We start from the raw sequence: 13,666 nt of genomic DNA, 5'->3' as shown, positions 1-13,666 counted from the left end.
CTCCCCGGGCGCACTCTCCCCGGGGGCTCCCTCCCCGCGCCCCCTCCCCGTTCTCCCCTCCCCTGGGCGCACTCTCCCCGGGGGCTCCCTCCCCGCGCCCCCTCCCCGCACCTCCTCCCCGCGCCCCCTCCCCGGGCTCCCCTCCCCGGGCGCACTCTCCCCGGGGGCTCCCTCCCCGCGCCCCCTCCCCGTTCCCCCCTCCCCCGGGCGCACTCCCCGGTGTCTCCCTGGAACGCGGTCCGCCGCCTCCCGGTGAGATGCCCGCCCGCCCCGCGCCGCCCGCCGCCCGCCCGGCGCTGACTCAGCCGCCGCCGCCGCCGGGCCTGCCGCGTCCCTGCGCCCCGCGCCCCGCGCCCCGGCCCCGGCCCCCCGCGTCCCCGCGCCCCGGCCCCGGCCCAGCGGCCCCCCGGCCCCCCGCGCACCGGACCCCGCGCCAGGTAAGGGGGTGCGTGGGGGGGGGGGCGGTGCTCCGGGACCCGCCGGGCGCAGCGCCCTGGGCGCAGGGGGTCCCGGGCCGCGCGCCGCGGAGCCCCGGTCCCGGGGGCGCACGGGGGCCGGGGGCGCGGGGATCCCCGCCGGCGCGCCCCGCAGGGCCCGGGCTGCGCGGCTGGCGCGGGTGCCCACCCCGGGGAGGCGGTGTGTGTGTGTGTGTGTCGTGCTGGGTTCCGGCCTCCCCGGCTCCTCTCCAGTGGGGACCCGGGCCCCCCCATCTCTCTCCCTCTCCACGGGGGTCCTGGCGCCCCCGCCGGAGGAGGGAGCGGGCCGAGCTGTCCTGAACCAAACTTAAGGGGTTGTGCCTGCAACTTCGGTGCCTGGAGCGCAGTCCCTCTGGGGCTGCAGGAGGAGGTCCAGCGGGGTCCCCCTCAGGGGTCCCCCCACACACAGCGCAGCCCTGAAGGTCACGGTGGGCGTGGGCTTCCGGGCAGAGTCCTGGGGGTGCCCGCCGGCCTTGCTAAAGGGGTTCGTGCTGACCCAGGCGGTTCCAATAGCCCAGCTTGTGCTGGTGCAGCAGGGCTGTGGGTGGTATCTGGGGGGCGGGGGAAGGGTGGATTCTAGAACTGGATGCTCCAGGAGCCCCCACTGTGCGCAGGGAAAGTTCTGGAAGGGGAGACCAGGGGAAAGGTCACCAGGTGAGGGGTTGGGCCTTCCCTGCCCTCAGCCCTCCTCTCTCTCTCTCTCTCTCTCTCTCTCTCTCTCTCTCTCTCTCTCTCAAGCTTCACCCGAGGATATGTGTCCATTGATTTCCAAGAGAGAGGGGGAGAGAGAGGGAGAGACAGAGAGAAACATCGATGGGAGAGAGACACATTCATGGGCTGCCCCTGCACACACCCAGACCAGGGCCTTGGCCAGCGCGGAGCCTGCCACCCAGGTCCGTGGCCTTGACCGGAATCGAACCCGGGACCCTTTGGTCTGCAGGCTGATGCTCTATCCACTGAGCTACACCGGCCAGGGCTCTTAAGCCTCTTTTTTTCTTCTTTTCTTTTCAATATATTTTATTGATTTTTTTACAGAGAGGAAGAGAGAGGGAGAGTTAGAAACATCAATGAGAGAGAAACATCGACCAGCTGCCTCCTGCACCTGCCCCACTGGGGATGTGCCTGCAACCAAGGTCCATGCCCTTGACTGGAATCGAACCCGGGACCCTTTGAGCGTCTGCAGGCCACCAACGCTCTATCCACTGAGCCACACCGGCTTCGACCGCCTCTTTTCTTTTTTGAAAATATATTTTATTGAATGTTTACAGAGAGGAAGCGATAGGGAGAGAGAAAAACATTGATGAGAGAGAAACATCGACCAGCTGCCTCCTGCACGCCCCCCACTGGGGATGTGCCTGCAACCAAGGTCCATGCCCTTGACCGGAATCGAACCCGGGACCCTTTGGTCTGCAGGCCGACGCGCTATCCACTGAACCACTCCGGCCGGAGCTCCTAAGCCGCCTCTTGGCAAGAAGTGGGGACCCCCTGGACTGTGGTCCTCGGAAACCTGCCAGGTGGGGTTAGGGCTCCCTGGAGCCCCACAGCAAGGCCTCCGGGGTGATTTGCAAACGGGATTTCGATCCAGGCCTGGTTGGCAGGGGTGGCTCGGCCTGAGACACACATGGAAACGTGGGCGGGCAAACCGCACATGCAAACACACACCTGCCGGCGGGGGGGAGGGCGGGGTGGGGGGGGGCCCTGTGCTGAGATCAGGCAGCGCCCAGTCATCCCAAAGAGAGTGCGGTGTGGCTGCTGGCTTATCGGGCGTCCCCTCTTGAGGCTGGATGATTGCTTTCTCCCTCACTTTTTCTAGTCGCTCTAAAAATAAAAATAAGCCAAAACCAGTTTGGCTCAGTGGCTAGAGTAGGGGTGTCGAACTCAATCAGAGAAGGGGCCAAAATCTAAAATCCAGCCTAAATCGCGGGCCGAATGGTTTACTGAACAGTCATAAGCTGACAATGTCATAAACTGACAGCGGAGTGCAGTGATGACAGCGCGGTGCGGGCCACATTGCAAGGCCTGGCGGGCTGGATTTGGCCCGCGGGCCTTGTGTTTGACATATGTGGGCTAGAGCGTCGGTCTGCGGACTGAAGGGTCCCGGGTTTGATTCCGGTCAAGGGGCATGGACCTTGGTTGCGGGCACATCCCCAGTGGGGGGTGTGCAAGAGGCAGCTGATCGATGATTCTCTCTCATCAATGTTTCTAACTCTCTATCCCTCTCTCTTCCTCTCTGTAAAAAAAAAATCGATAGAATATATATTTATAAATAAATAAATAAATAAATAAAATAAAAATAAAAATAAAATTGGGGGAGATGATGCTTTGTAGCCGCTCCAACAGATGACCGCAGGTGTGGCTCAGCCCTTGTTGAGCCCCCCAAGCTTCATCAACCTTTTTTAAAAAATATATTTTTATTGATTTTTTTTTATATATATATAGAGAGAGAGAGTTAGGGAGAGAGAGAGAGTTAGAAACACCAATGAGAGAGAGTCAGTCATCCATCAGCTGCCTCTTGCACTCCCCCTGCAACCAAGGTACAGGCCCTTGACTGGAATTGAACCCCGGACCCTTCAGTCGGCAGGCCACTGAGCCAAACTGGTTTCGACTTTCACCAACCTTTTGATGAAACTTGTAACTATGACATGCTGGAAATGGCGAATGGAGCTGAAGACTCTCTCCTTGACTCAGGACCCCTTGCTTTTTTATTAACACAATGTGTCCTAAGGCAAGGTGGAGATAAGAGCCTTCAGAGGGCAGGGTTTTATACAGAAGCATTGTCAGATGGGCGAATGGTCTACAGCTGTTCAGGTGTCTGGCCAACAGGGGGCAGTAACACGCAGGTGGAGATGCCCTGAGCTGTCTGGCAGCAGACAAACATCCTATTCAGGTTTGGGGGAAGTGCCTTAGCCATTCTAACAGTAATTATATGGGTGGCTCAGCCCTTGTTGAGCCCCCCAAGCTTCACCCACCTTCGGATGAAACTCTTGTAACTATGACATGCTGGAAATGGCGAAAGGAGCTAAAGACTCTCTCCTTGTCTCAGGACCCCTTGCTTTTTTATTAACACAATTTGTCCTAAGGCAAGGTGGAGATAAGAGCCTTCAGAGGGTAGGGTTTTATACAGAAGCATTGTCAGATGGGGGAATGGTCTACAGCTGTTCCGGTGTCTGGCCAACAGGGGGCAGTAACACGCAGGTGGAGATGCCCAGAGCTGTCTGGCAGCAAACAGCCATCCTATTCAGGTTTGGGGGGAGTGCCGTTCAGCTCTGACAGATGACCACATATGTGACTCAGCTTTTATTGAGCCCCCGAGCTTCACCAACCTTTTTAAAAAAATATATTTTATTGATTTTTCACAGAGAGGAAGAGAGAGGGATAGAGAGTTAGAAACACTGATGAGAGAGAATCATCCATCAGCCGCCTCTTGCACGCCCCCCCACTGGGGATGTGCCCGCAGCCAAGGTACACGCCCCCGACCGGCATCGAACCCGGGACCTTTCAGTCCGCAGGCGGACGCTCTATCCACTGAGCCACACCGGTTTCGGCTTCTCCGACCTTTTGATGAAACTCCTGTGATTATGACATGCTGGAACCGGCTCCCTGAATTCCCTTGGGCCTGGCGATTGATTGATGGCCCACAGCTCTAGCCAGGAGGCCGGTCAGACCTCCACGTTAACATGTACACAAGATGACGGAGGGATAAGGGTTTCTATAAAAACAAACAAACAAACAAACAAACAAAAGCAGGAACCTTACTCAGCCTGGAAAACGAAAAATAGCCCGGCTGCAAGAAGCCGCGCGGCCGTTTATATAAGTCTTGATGGAGAGAGTCCTATTTATCTTTCCAGTTTATTTCCTTTACGAAGTTAAACACAAAAGAGGCAGCCATTTCAAATAGATTGCCTCGCTGATCTTTCTCCAGCAAATGAATAGACTGCCAGGCGCACTCAGAACCCACAGTCCTCTCAGTGGATAGAGCATCGGCCTGCAGACTGAAAGGTCCCGGGTTCGATTCCGGTCAAGGGCATGTACGTTGGTTGCGGGCACATCCCCGGTGGGGGGTGTGCAAGAGGCAGCTGGTCGATGACTCTCATCGATGTTTCTAACTCTCTATCCCTCTCCCTTTCTCTCTGTGGAAAATCAATAAAATATATATTTTTTAAAATAATAATAAAATAAATTTTTTTTAAAAAAAAACAACCCCACAGTCCTGCTCGGCCGGTGTGGCTCAGGGGCTGAGGGTTAACCTCGCAACCAGGAGGTCAGGGTTCGATTCCCGGTCAGGGAACAGGCCCCGGGTGGCGGGCTCCATCCCCAGGGTGGGGCATGCAGGAGGCAGCCGATCCAGGGTTCTCTCTCCCCATGGATGTTCCTCTCTCTCCCTCCCTCCCTTCCTCTCTGAGATCAATTCAGAGATATTAAAAACAAAACAAAAAAAACAAAAAAAAAAAACAGAAAACCCTGCCATCCCGAGGTGGCTTGTGGCTAGCCACGATTTAAATGGAAAATGAAACGGTGTCAAGGAAAATCTTAAATTATCCGTCTGGCCACCGCGGGGACACAGCACTTACCGGCTTGACGGCGGTCCAAGGCCTAAGGTCAGTGTTTCTAGCAAGCGCGGACCGGGGGGAGACCAGGGCGTGTGCCGGCTTTTGGCATGAGATGCGGTGGAACGGGCCCATGGCCATAAAAAATGAAAATAAGATTCATTTTAACGGGCGTTCGCATCACAGCGGTGAGGGTGCTGACCTTCGGAAAGTAGGTGAAGCAGCCCAGGAGGAAATATCCCTGAAGCAGGTCGGATCCTTCCCCCCTTCCTCCCCCCATCCGAGGGCCGGGTGCGAGGCCACAGGACCGGCCGGAGAGGCAGTGAGGAGGCAGCCTGGCGCCGAAGCCGGTGTGGCTCAGTGGATAGAGCGTCGGCCTGCGGACTGAAGGGTCCGGGGTTCGATTCCCGGTCAAGGGCATGGACCTCGGAAGCGGGCACATCCCCAGTGGGGGGCGTGCAGGAGGCAGCTGGTCGATGTTTCTCTCTCATTAATGTTTCTAACTCTCTCTCCCTCTCTCTTCCTCTCTGTAAAAAAATCAATAAAATATATATATATATTTTAATTAAAATTTTTTTTTAAAAAAAAGAAGGCAGCCTGGGGTTTGCAGGCAGCTGGCGGGTCGGCATTCAGACCTGGCTCTGCCCCGGCTCAGGGGACCTGACTGAGTTGCATTTTGGGGAGTCAGGTCTCCTCGTTTTTATTTTATTTATTTATTTATTGTGGGGGAGGTCAATCCTCACCCGAGAATTTTTTTTTTAATTTATTTATTTTTATTGATTTCAGAGAGAAAGGGGGAGGAGGGAAGAGAGAGAGAGAGAAACATCCAGGAGGAGAGAGAATCGTGGATCGGCTGCCTCCTGCACGCCCCCTGCTGGGGATCAAGCCCAAAACCTGGGCCTGTGCCCTTGACTGGAATCCAACCCTTCAGTCTGCAGGCCGACGCTCTATCCACTGAGCCACAGGCCAGGCCAGATATCTTATTATTTTTTAAAAAATATTGTATTGATTTTTTTTTTTTTACAGAGAGGAAGGGAGAGAGAGAGAGTTAGAAACATCGATCAGCTGCCTCCTGCACACCCCTCACCGGGGATGTGCCCGCAACCAAGATACATGCCCTTGACCGGAATCAAACCTGGGACCCTTCAGTCCGCAGGCCGACGCTCTATCCACTGAGCCACACTGTTAGGGTTTTGTTTTCTTTTTTAATTTTTGTTTCAGAGAGGAAGGGAGAGGGATAGAGAGCTAGAAACATCGATGAGAGAGAATCATCGATCAGCTGCCTCCTGCACGCCCCCCACTGGGGATGTGCCGGCAATCAAGGCACATGCCCTTGACCGGAATCGAACCGGGACCCTTCAGTCTGCAGACCGACGCTCTACCCACTGAGCCACACCGGCCAGGGCTGACTCTCTGATCCTGATGCTCTCTCTCATCCTCACCACTGCCTCGCCCAGGGGGACACTGAGGCCCAGGGGGGTGAGATCCTCGGCCCACGTTGCCCTGCTGGGCAGGGGGACTGGGCTGAGATCCTGAACCCAAGGGCTGGCTCCGGTCCCTCCTCCCTCCTCCCCTCACCCCCTGTGGCGGCGGCTGGGACACAGATGGTGTGCCGGGCGGGTGGGGGCCGCGGCCTCAGGGCTGACCTTGCCGCTGCCCGCGGGGGAGATCCCGGCCAGCAGCCGCACCCCCACCAGGGCCCTGCGAGCAGCCGACTGCCTGCCAGTCAGGGGGGGTCACCTTCGAGGCGGCGGCTGGCTCTGACTCACACGCCGCGGACCCGCAGACCCGGCCCCGGACTGCTGTCCTCCTGGGAGGACACGGAGGAACATCCACCAGCCGCCTCCTGCACGCCCCCCGCTGGGGATGTGCCCGCGACCCAGTGCCCGCAACCCAGTGCACGCCCTTGGCCGGAATCGAACCCGGGACCCTTCAGGTCGCAGGCCGGCGCTCTACCCACTGAGCTACACGGGCCAGGGCTGACTCTCTCTCTCTCTCTTTTTTTTTTTTGATATATTTTATTGATTTTTTTACAGAGAGGAAGAGAGATGGACAGAGAGCTAGAAACATCGATGAGAGAGAATCAGCTGCCCCTTGCACACTCCCTACTGGGGATGTGCCCGCAACCAAGGCACATGCCCTTGGCCGGAATCGAACCCGGGACCCTTCAGGTCGCAGGCCGGCGCTCTACCCACTGAGCTACACGGGCCAGGGCTGACACACTCTCTCTCTCTCTCTCTCTCTCTCTCTCTCTCTCTCTCTCTCTCTCTTTGATATATTTTATTGATTTTTTTACAGAGAGGAAGAGAGATGGACAGAGAGCTAGAAACATCGATGAGAGAGAATCAGCTGCCCCTTGCACACTCCCTACTGGGGATGTGCCCGCAACCAAGGCACATGCCCTTGGCCGGAATCGAACCCGGGACCCTTCAGGTCGCAGGCCGGCGCTCTACCCACTGAGCCGCACGGGCCAGGGCTGACTCTCTGATCCTGATGGTCTCACCCAGGGGGAAACTGAGGCCGGGGGGGGGGGTGAGATCACCGGCCCACGTTGATCTAAGTGGCCGCAGCCTCCGGCCCGGCCCCCTCCGGGGCCCCCCCTGGATAGGGCCGCCCCCCGCCCCCGTGGTTCTGTGTATGGCGGTGAAAGGGGTGGTGTGGCCTCTGTGGTGGTGCACACACTCCCGGCCCCGGAGGGGCTGGGCCCGTCCGCCCCGGAGCAGCGTCTGGAGTGGGGGTCTCGCTGGCCGGGCTCCGGCCGGGCTCGGGGGAGAGGAGGCGTGGAGCAGAGTGCGTGTGTGTGTGTGTGTGTGTGTGTGTGTGCTCGCACGCATGTGTGTGTGTGTGTGTGTGCGTGTGTGTGTGTGTGCTCACACGCATGTGTGTGTGTGTGTGTGTGTGCGCGCCCACGTGTGTGTGTGTGTGTGTGTGCGTGTGCGTGTGTGTGGGAAGGCTCCCTGCAGAGTGGGGAACGGGACGCCAGACACAGAGGGGCAATGAGTAACCGCGCCCAGAGCCCTGGCCGGGGTGGCTCAGTGGGTAGAGCTGGTGTGGCTGAGTGGATTGAGCACCCTCCCATGGACCGAAAGGTCCCGGGTTCGATTCCCGGTCAGAGCACACACTCGGGGTTGCGGGCTTGATCCCCAGTAAGGGGGGCGGGGGGGGGGGGCGTGCAGGAGGCAGCCGATCCATGATTCTCTCTCGTCAGTGATGTTCCTCTCTCTCCCTCTCTCCCTCTCCTTTCCTCTGTGACATCCGTACAAATATATTAAAGAAAAAAAAAAAAACACAAACCAACGTAAAAAATGATCCAGCAGCTGAAACCGGTGTGGCTCAGTGGATAGAGCGTCAGCCTGCGGACTGAAAGGTCCCGGGTTCGGTTCCTGTCAAGGGCATGGACCTTGGTTGCGGGCACATCTCCAGTGGGGGGTGTGCAGGAGGCAGCTGGTCGATGTTCCTCTCTCATCGATGTTTCTAACTCTCTATCCCTCTCTCTTTCTCTCTGTGAAAAATCAATAAAATATATATTTTTAAAAAATGACCCAGCAGCCAAAACCGGTGTGGCTCAGTGGATAGAGGGTTGGCCTGTGGACTGAAAGGTCCCGGGTTCGATTCCGGTCAAGGGCATGGACCTTGGTTGTGGGCACATCCCCAGTGGGGGGTGTGCAGGAGGCAGCTGATGGATGATTCTCTCTCATCGATGTTTCTAACTGTCCCTCTCTCTTCCTCTCTATAAAAAATCAATAAAATATATTTTTTTTAAAAAAGAAAGAAAGAAAAGAAAGATCTAGAAAACACCGACTTCCTCCGGGCTGGCCTCCAGGTTACAGGACCCGACCCGGGCGCCCGGGCGCCCTGACATTTGGGGGAGGGTCACCAGGCGGGGTCTCTCTGGACCTGATCTCTGCATTCCCGTGGGGCTCCCCGGTGAGCGGTAGGCACAGCCTGGCCTGGGGTGTGGGGATGTCATAATTCGGGGTCCAGCTGGGAGCGTGAAACTCTAGCCCAGGGGTCCTCAAACTTTTTAAAGTGGGGGCCAGATCACGGTCCCTCAGAGAGCTGGAGGGCCGGACTATATGAACTACTAATTCCTACTGTAACACCTCGGCTGCGCTCACTGCCCAAAAAACCTGGCGGGCATGATCAGACTCCTCTGCGGGCCGCATGTGGCCCGCGGGCCGTAGTTTGAAGACCCCTGCTAGCCCCTTGGTCCTTCGGAAGACGACCCCCCAAGGAATGCACATCCCAGAGCCCAGGCTCAGGCCTGGGTGGGGTCAGAACCCCTGGGATTGGATAGATTACACATGTGTCAAACACAAGGCCCGCGGGCCAAATCCAGCCCGCCAGGCCTTGCAATGTGGCCCGCACCGCGCTGTCATCACTGCACTCCGCTGTCAGTTTATGACATTGTCAGTTTATGACCGTTCAGTAAACCATTCGGCCCGCGATTTAGGCTGGATTTTAGATTTTGGCCCCTTCTCTGATTGAGTTCGACACCCCTAGGCTAGAAGGTGAGGTGACGGACACACGCTCAGGCGGGTGCAGGGACGGTGCACGTGGCCATGAGGGGTCTGTGGCCTCTGTCCTGGCGCCCAGCACCGCGGGCTGTGCCCCGAGGGGTCCGGGAAAAGGGGGGCACAGGGCACCCCGACATCTCACCGATGTGTTATCTTAGAGGCAAAAAGACAAACAGACTCAGGAAAGATCTAAGTGGATCTTTGTCGGGGAGAATACCGGCCTGGGACATGGCTCCCCAACTAACCTGTTTGTGGTTCAATGGTTAATTTCCAGACCGCCCTGTGGGGGGCGTCAGGGCTCCGAGTTTGCAAGGCCGCCACGCAGGCCTCCCCTGGGCTGTCAGCTCAGCACGGGCCCCTTTCGACCACATTTTTAAAAGAGAGCAGTCACGCCGAAACTGGTTTGGCTCAGTGGATAGAGCGTCGGCCTGCGGACTGAAAGGTCCCGGGTTCAATTCCGGTCAAGGGCATGTACCTTGGTTATGGGCACATCCCCAGTAGAAGCTGTGCAGGAAGCAGCTGATGGATGTTTCTCTCTGTCCCTCTCTCTTCTTCTCTTTAAAAAAATCATTAAAATATATTTTTTTAAAAATAAAAGAGAGCAGTCAGGTCTGGGGCAGGATCTGATGCTGTGTCTGCTCTGTTTCAGCTCCGCCAGCGCCTGCTCTCCGAAGGAACGGACGCTGTTCTCAGCCGCTGCCAGCTGCCATGTCCAGACACTGCCCCTCCCTCCCGCAGCAGCCCCACCCGGGGTGCCAGCCCACGCCCTGGCCCCTATGAAGAGGTGACTCCGCTTTCTCTCATCTCTATCCGCTCGAATCTCTCCCTTCTCGGTGGAATCTGTTTTCTCTGAACTCTCCTCGCTTCTGTCTTGAGCCATGCAGTTGATTTTGCTGAGTCACCTGATGGATTTTTGCTGTGTCATCTGATCAATGTTGCTGAGCCACGCAATTGATTTTTCCCGAGTCGTGCACTTGATATTTTTTTTAAATATATATTTTATTGACTTTTTTTTTACAGAGAGGAAGAGAGAGGGATAGAGAGTTAGAAACATCGATGAGAGAGAGTCATCCATCAGCTGCCTCCTGCACACCCCCCACTGGGGATGCGCCCGTAACCAAGGTCCATGCCCTTGACTGGAATCGAACCCGGGACCTTTCAGTCCGCAGGCCGACGCTCTATCCACTGAGCCAAACCGGTTTCGGCCATGCACTTGATTTTGCTGAGCCATACAATTGATTTTTGCTGAGTCATCTCATTGATGGTTTTTTTTTTTGCTGAGTCATCCCATTGATTTTTTTTGCTGAGTCATCCCATTGATTTTTTTTTTTTGCTGAGTCATCCCATTGATAATTTTTTTTTTTTTTTTTGCTGAGTCATCCCATTGATTTTGCCGAGTCACCCAACTGAGTGACCACTCTGACCAGCAGGTCAGTGCCCTCCGGGGACGGGACGGGAGGAAGACAAGGTGCAGGCGAGGGGCAGCACCCTCCCTGGTGGTTACACGTAGGCCAGGTTGCCAAGCAGAGGCTGGCCCGTGTGTCTTCCTGACGCTTCGGAGCAGGTGGGGGAGATGGACCCACTGCTTCCGCCAGAGGAGGGAGGGGCCTGCAAAGGTGGGGAGGTGGGCCTCGGGCGGCCCATTTCCCCTTCCTGGGCCTCAGTGTCCACTCTTTTTTATTTATTTATTATTATTATATATATTTTTATTGATTTTTCACAGAGAGGAAGGGAGAGAGATAGAGAGTTAGAAACGTCGATGAGAGAGAAACATTGATCAGCTGCCTCCTGAACACCCCCTACCGGGGATGTGCCCGCAACCAACGTACATGCCCTTGGCCAGAATCGAACCTGGGACCTTTCAGCCCGCAGACCGACGCTCTATCCACTGAGCCACACTGGTTAGGTCTCAGTGTCCACTCTTATAACACGGCCAGAGTGACGCCTGGCCTGCCTCCACGGCGGTCCTGAGGACGGAATAATTGACTGGACGTGAAATGCAATGGGCAGCCCTGGCCGGTGTGGCTCAGTGGATAGAGCATCGGCCTGCAGACTGAAGGGTCCTGAGTTCGATTCCAGTCTAAGGCACAGGCCCGGAGTTGTGGGCTCGATCCCCCAGGAGGGGGCGTGCAGGAGGCAGCCGATTCATGATTCTCTCTCATTATGGATGTTTCTCGCTCTCCTCCCTTCCTCTCGGAGATCAGTAAAAACATTAAAATAATTAAAAAATAATAATAATAGCTGAAACTGGTTTGGCTCAGTGGATAGAGCGTCGGCTTGGGGACTGAAAGGTCCCGGGTTCGATTCTGGTCAAGGGCATGTACATTGGTTGCGGGCACATCCCCGGTGGGGGGCGTGCAGGAGGCAGCTGGTCGATAATTCTCTCATCGATGTTTCTAGCTATCTATCTCTCTCCCTTCCTCTCTGTGAAAAATCAATAAAATATATTTTTAAAAAATAATAATAATAGCCGAAACCGGTTTGGCTCAGTGGATAGAGCCTCGGCCTGTGGACTGAGGGGTCCCGGGTTCAAATCCGGTCAGGGGCCTTGGTTGCGGGCATATCCCCCATGGGGGCGTGCAGGAGGCAGCTGATGGATGATTCTCGCTCATTGATGTTTCTAACCCTCTATCCCTCTCTCTTCCTCTCTGTAAACAATCAATAAAATATATTTAATAATAATAATAATAATAATAAATAATAACACACGATGACGCTGCTCGCTGGCTGCCCCCCCCCCCCCGCAGGGCCGGAAGATGGTCCGCCGGCCGCGATGGAGGAGCCCACGCCCGAGGCCGTCTACGTGGACGTGGACAAGGGGCTGACGCTGGCCTGCTTCGTCTTCCTCTGCCTCTTCCTTGTGGTCATGATCATCCGCTGCGCCAAGGTCATCATGGACCCGTACAGCGCCATCCCCACGTCCACCTGGGAGGAGCAGCACCTGGATGACTGAGGGCCCGGCCGGGCGCTCGGCCCGCCCACAGCGGGGGACGCGGCTCCCGGGGGGGGGGGGGGGAGAGAAAGCCCCCCTCAGCCTCGCCTGCTCCCACGGGCGCATCCGAGTGACGTGCTCGGGGTGCCCCAGGGGTTCCAGTTTGAGAAACGCAGTGACTATGGGGCGGTCTCCATAGTGGCACCACCGTGGCCTCCTTTGGGAGGCCCCTCTGCCCATCAGATGCAAACTGGCCCTGGGGCGGCGGGGAGCCCCCAGTGAAGTCGCCCCTCGAACCCAAGCCCCTCCAGGGGGCCACTGTGAATGGGGGTGACGGGGGACTCCTCCTTAAAGCCCCCCAGAGGGCACGGGGACTGCTTCCCGGCTGCATTTTTTAAAAACGAACACACAGAGGGGTACCGTATATTTTTCTGCTGCCGCTGAGGGGTGCGTTTTAGAAGTTTTGGGGGGAAAATACAGAAACGTGGAACCCCGCCTCCCGGGAGCCGCTGCTTTGACAGAGCCGCCCAGCCTTTGGGACGCACGGTATCTACACGGGTCGCACCGCGTGCGCGGCGTGGCGTTCACGTTACCGCGTCGAACCCGGGACCCGGAGTCCCTGTGGGTGGGGCATCCCGCCGGGGGGCGAGGTCGGTGCTGAGTAAACCCCCCCTGTGGTCAGACATTGGAATCTTCTGGTTTTCTCGCCCACAAAATGGTTGCTGCCAGTCAGTTTCCTTTAAAACATACTGGGAGTGGCCAGATGATGGTGATCTCAGAACGCATAATCACCTGGCCACTCCGTGTGTGTCCTATAGAATAAAAGGCTAATGTGCAAATGGTCCCCTCGACCAGGAGTGCGACCGGCAGGCAGGCCGGCCAACCGCCCATGTCCCCTCCCCCTGGCCAGGCTGGCCGGACCCCACCCATGCACGGATTCATGCACCGGGCCTCTAATACACACACACACACACACACACACACACACACACACAGAGTGGCCAGATGATGATGATCTCTGAACACATAATAACCTGGCTACTCAGTGTATAAATATATTAGAGGCCTGGTGCATGAATTCGTGCATGGATGGGGTCTGGCCAGCCTGGCCAGGGCGAGGGGACATGGGCGGTTGGCCGGCCTGCCTGCTGGTCAAACTCCTGGTCGAGGGGACCATGTGCATATTAGCCTTTT

At 56.8% G+C, this 13,666-nt stretch overlaps 2 protein-coding genes across 2 annotated transcripts in view; both read left to right on the top strand.

Annotated features, from left to right (window-relative positions):
* The window catches only part of TBC1D2B (TBC1 domain family member 2B), a gene marked incomplete at its 3' end in the record, with an annotated part of 33,748 nt that extends 23,420 nt beyond the window's left edge, over positions 1–10,328 (top strand). Inside the window, exons 6-7 of the mRNA XM_084868978.1 lie at positions 9,527–9,534; positions 10,190–10,328. Coding sequence (XP_084725104.1) covers positions 9,527–9,534; positions 10,190–10,328 — 147 coding nt within the window. The remainder of the gene's footprint in view (positions 1–9,526; positions 9,535–10,189) is intronic.
* CTXND1 (cortexin domain containing 1) lies at positions 4,796–13,205 on the top strand. The gene is made up of 3 exons (XM_084869338.1): positions 4,796–5,074; positions 10,190–10,324; positions 12,288–13,205. Exon 3 carries the CDS (start codon positions 12,314–12,316, stop codon positions 12,491–12,493), a length of 180 nt encoding a protein of 59 aa, XP_084725464.1. The 5' UTR covers positions 4,796–5,074; positions 10,190–10,324; positions 12,288–12,313; the 3' UTR covers positions 12,494–13,205.
* The last annotated feature ends 461 nt before the right edge of the window (positions 13,206–13,666 follow it).

This window comes from Pipistrellus hanaki (genome assembly GCF_964339955.1).
Source record: "Pipistrellus hanaki genome assembly, chromosome: 21".
NCBI lineage: Eukaryota > Metazoa > Chordata > Mammalia > Chiroptera > Vespertilionidae > Pipistrellus > Pipistrellus hanaki.
This window is presented reverse-complemented; position numbering and strand designations above follow the sequence as displayed.

Excerpts from the sequence above, each read along its gene's own strand:
- CTXND1 (XM_084869338.1), top strand. The coding sequence starts at position 12,314 with ATGGAGGAGCCCACGCCCGAGGCCGTCTACGTGGACGTGGACAAGGGG.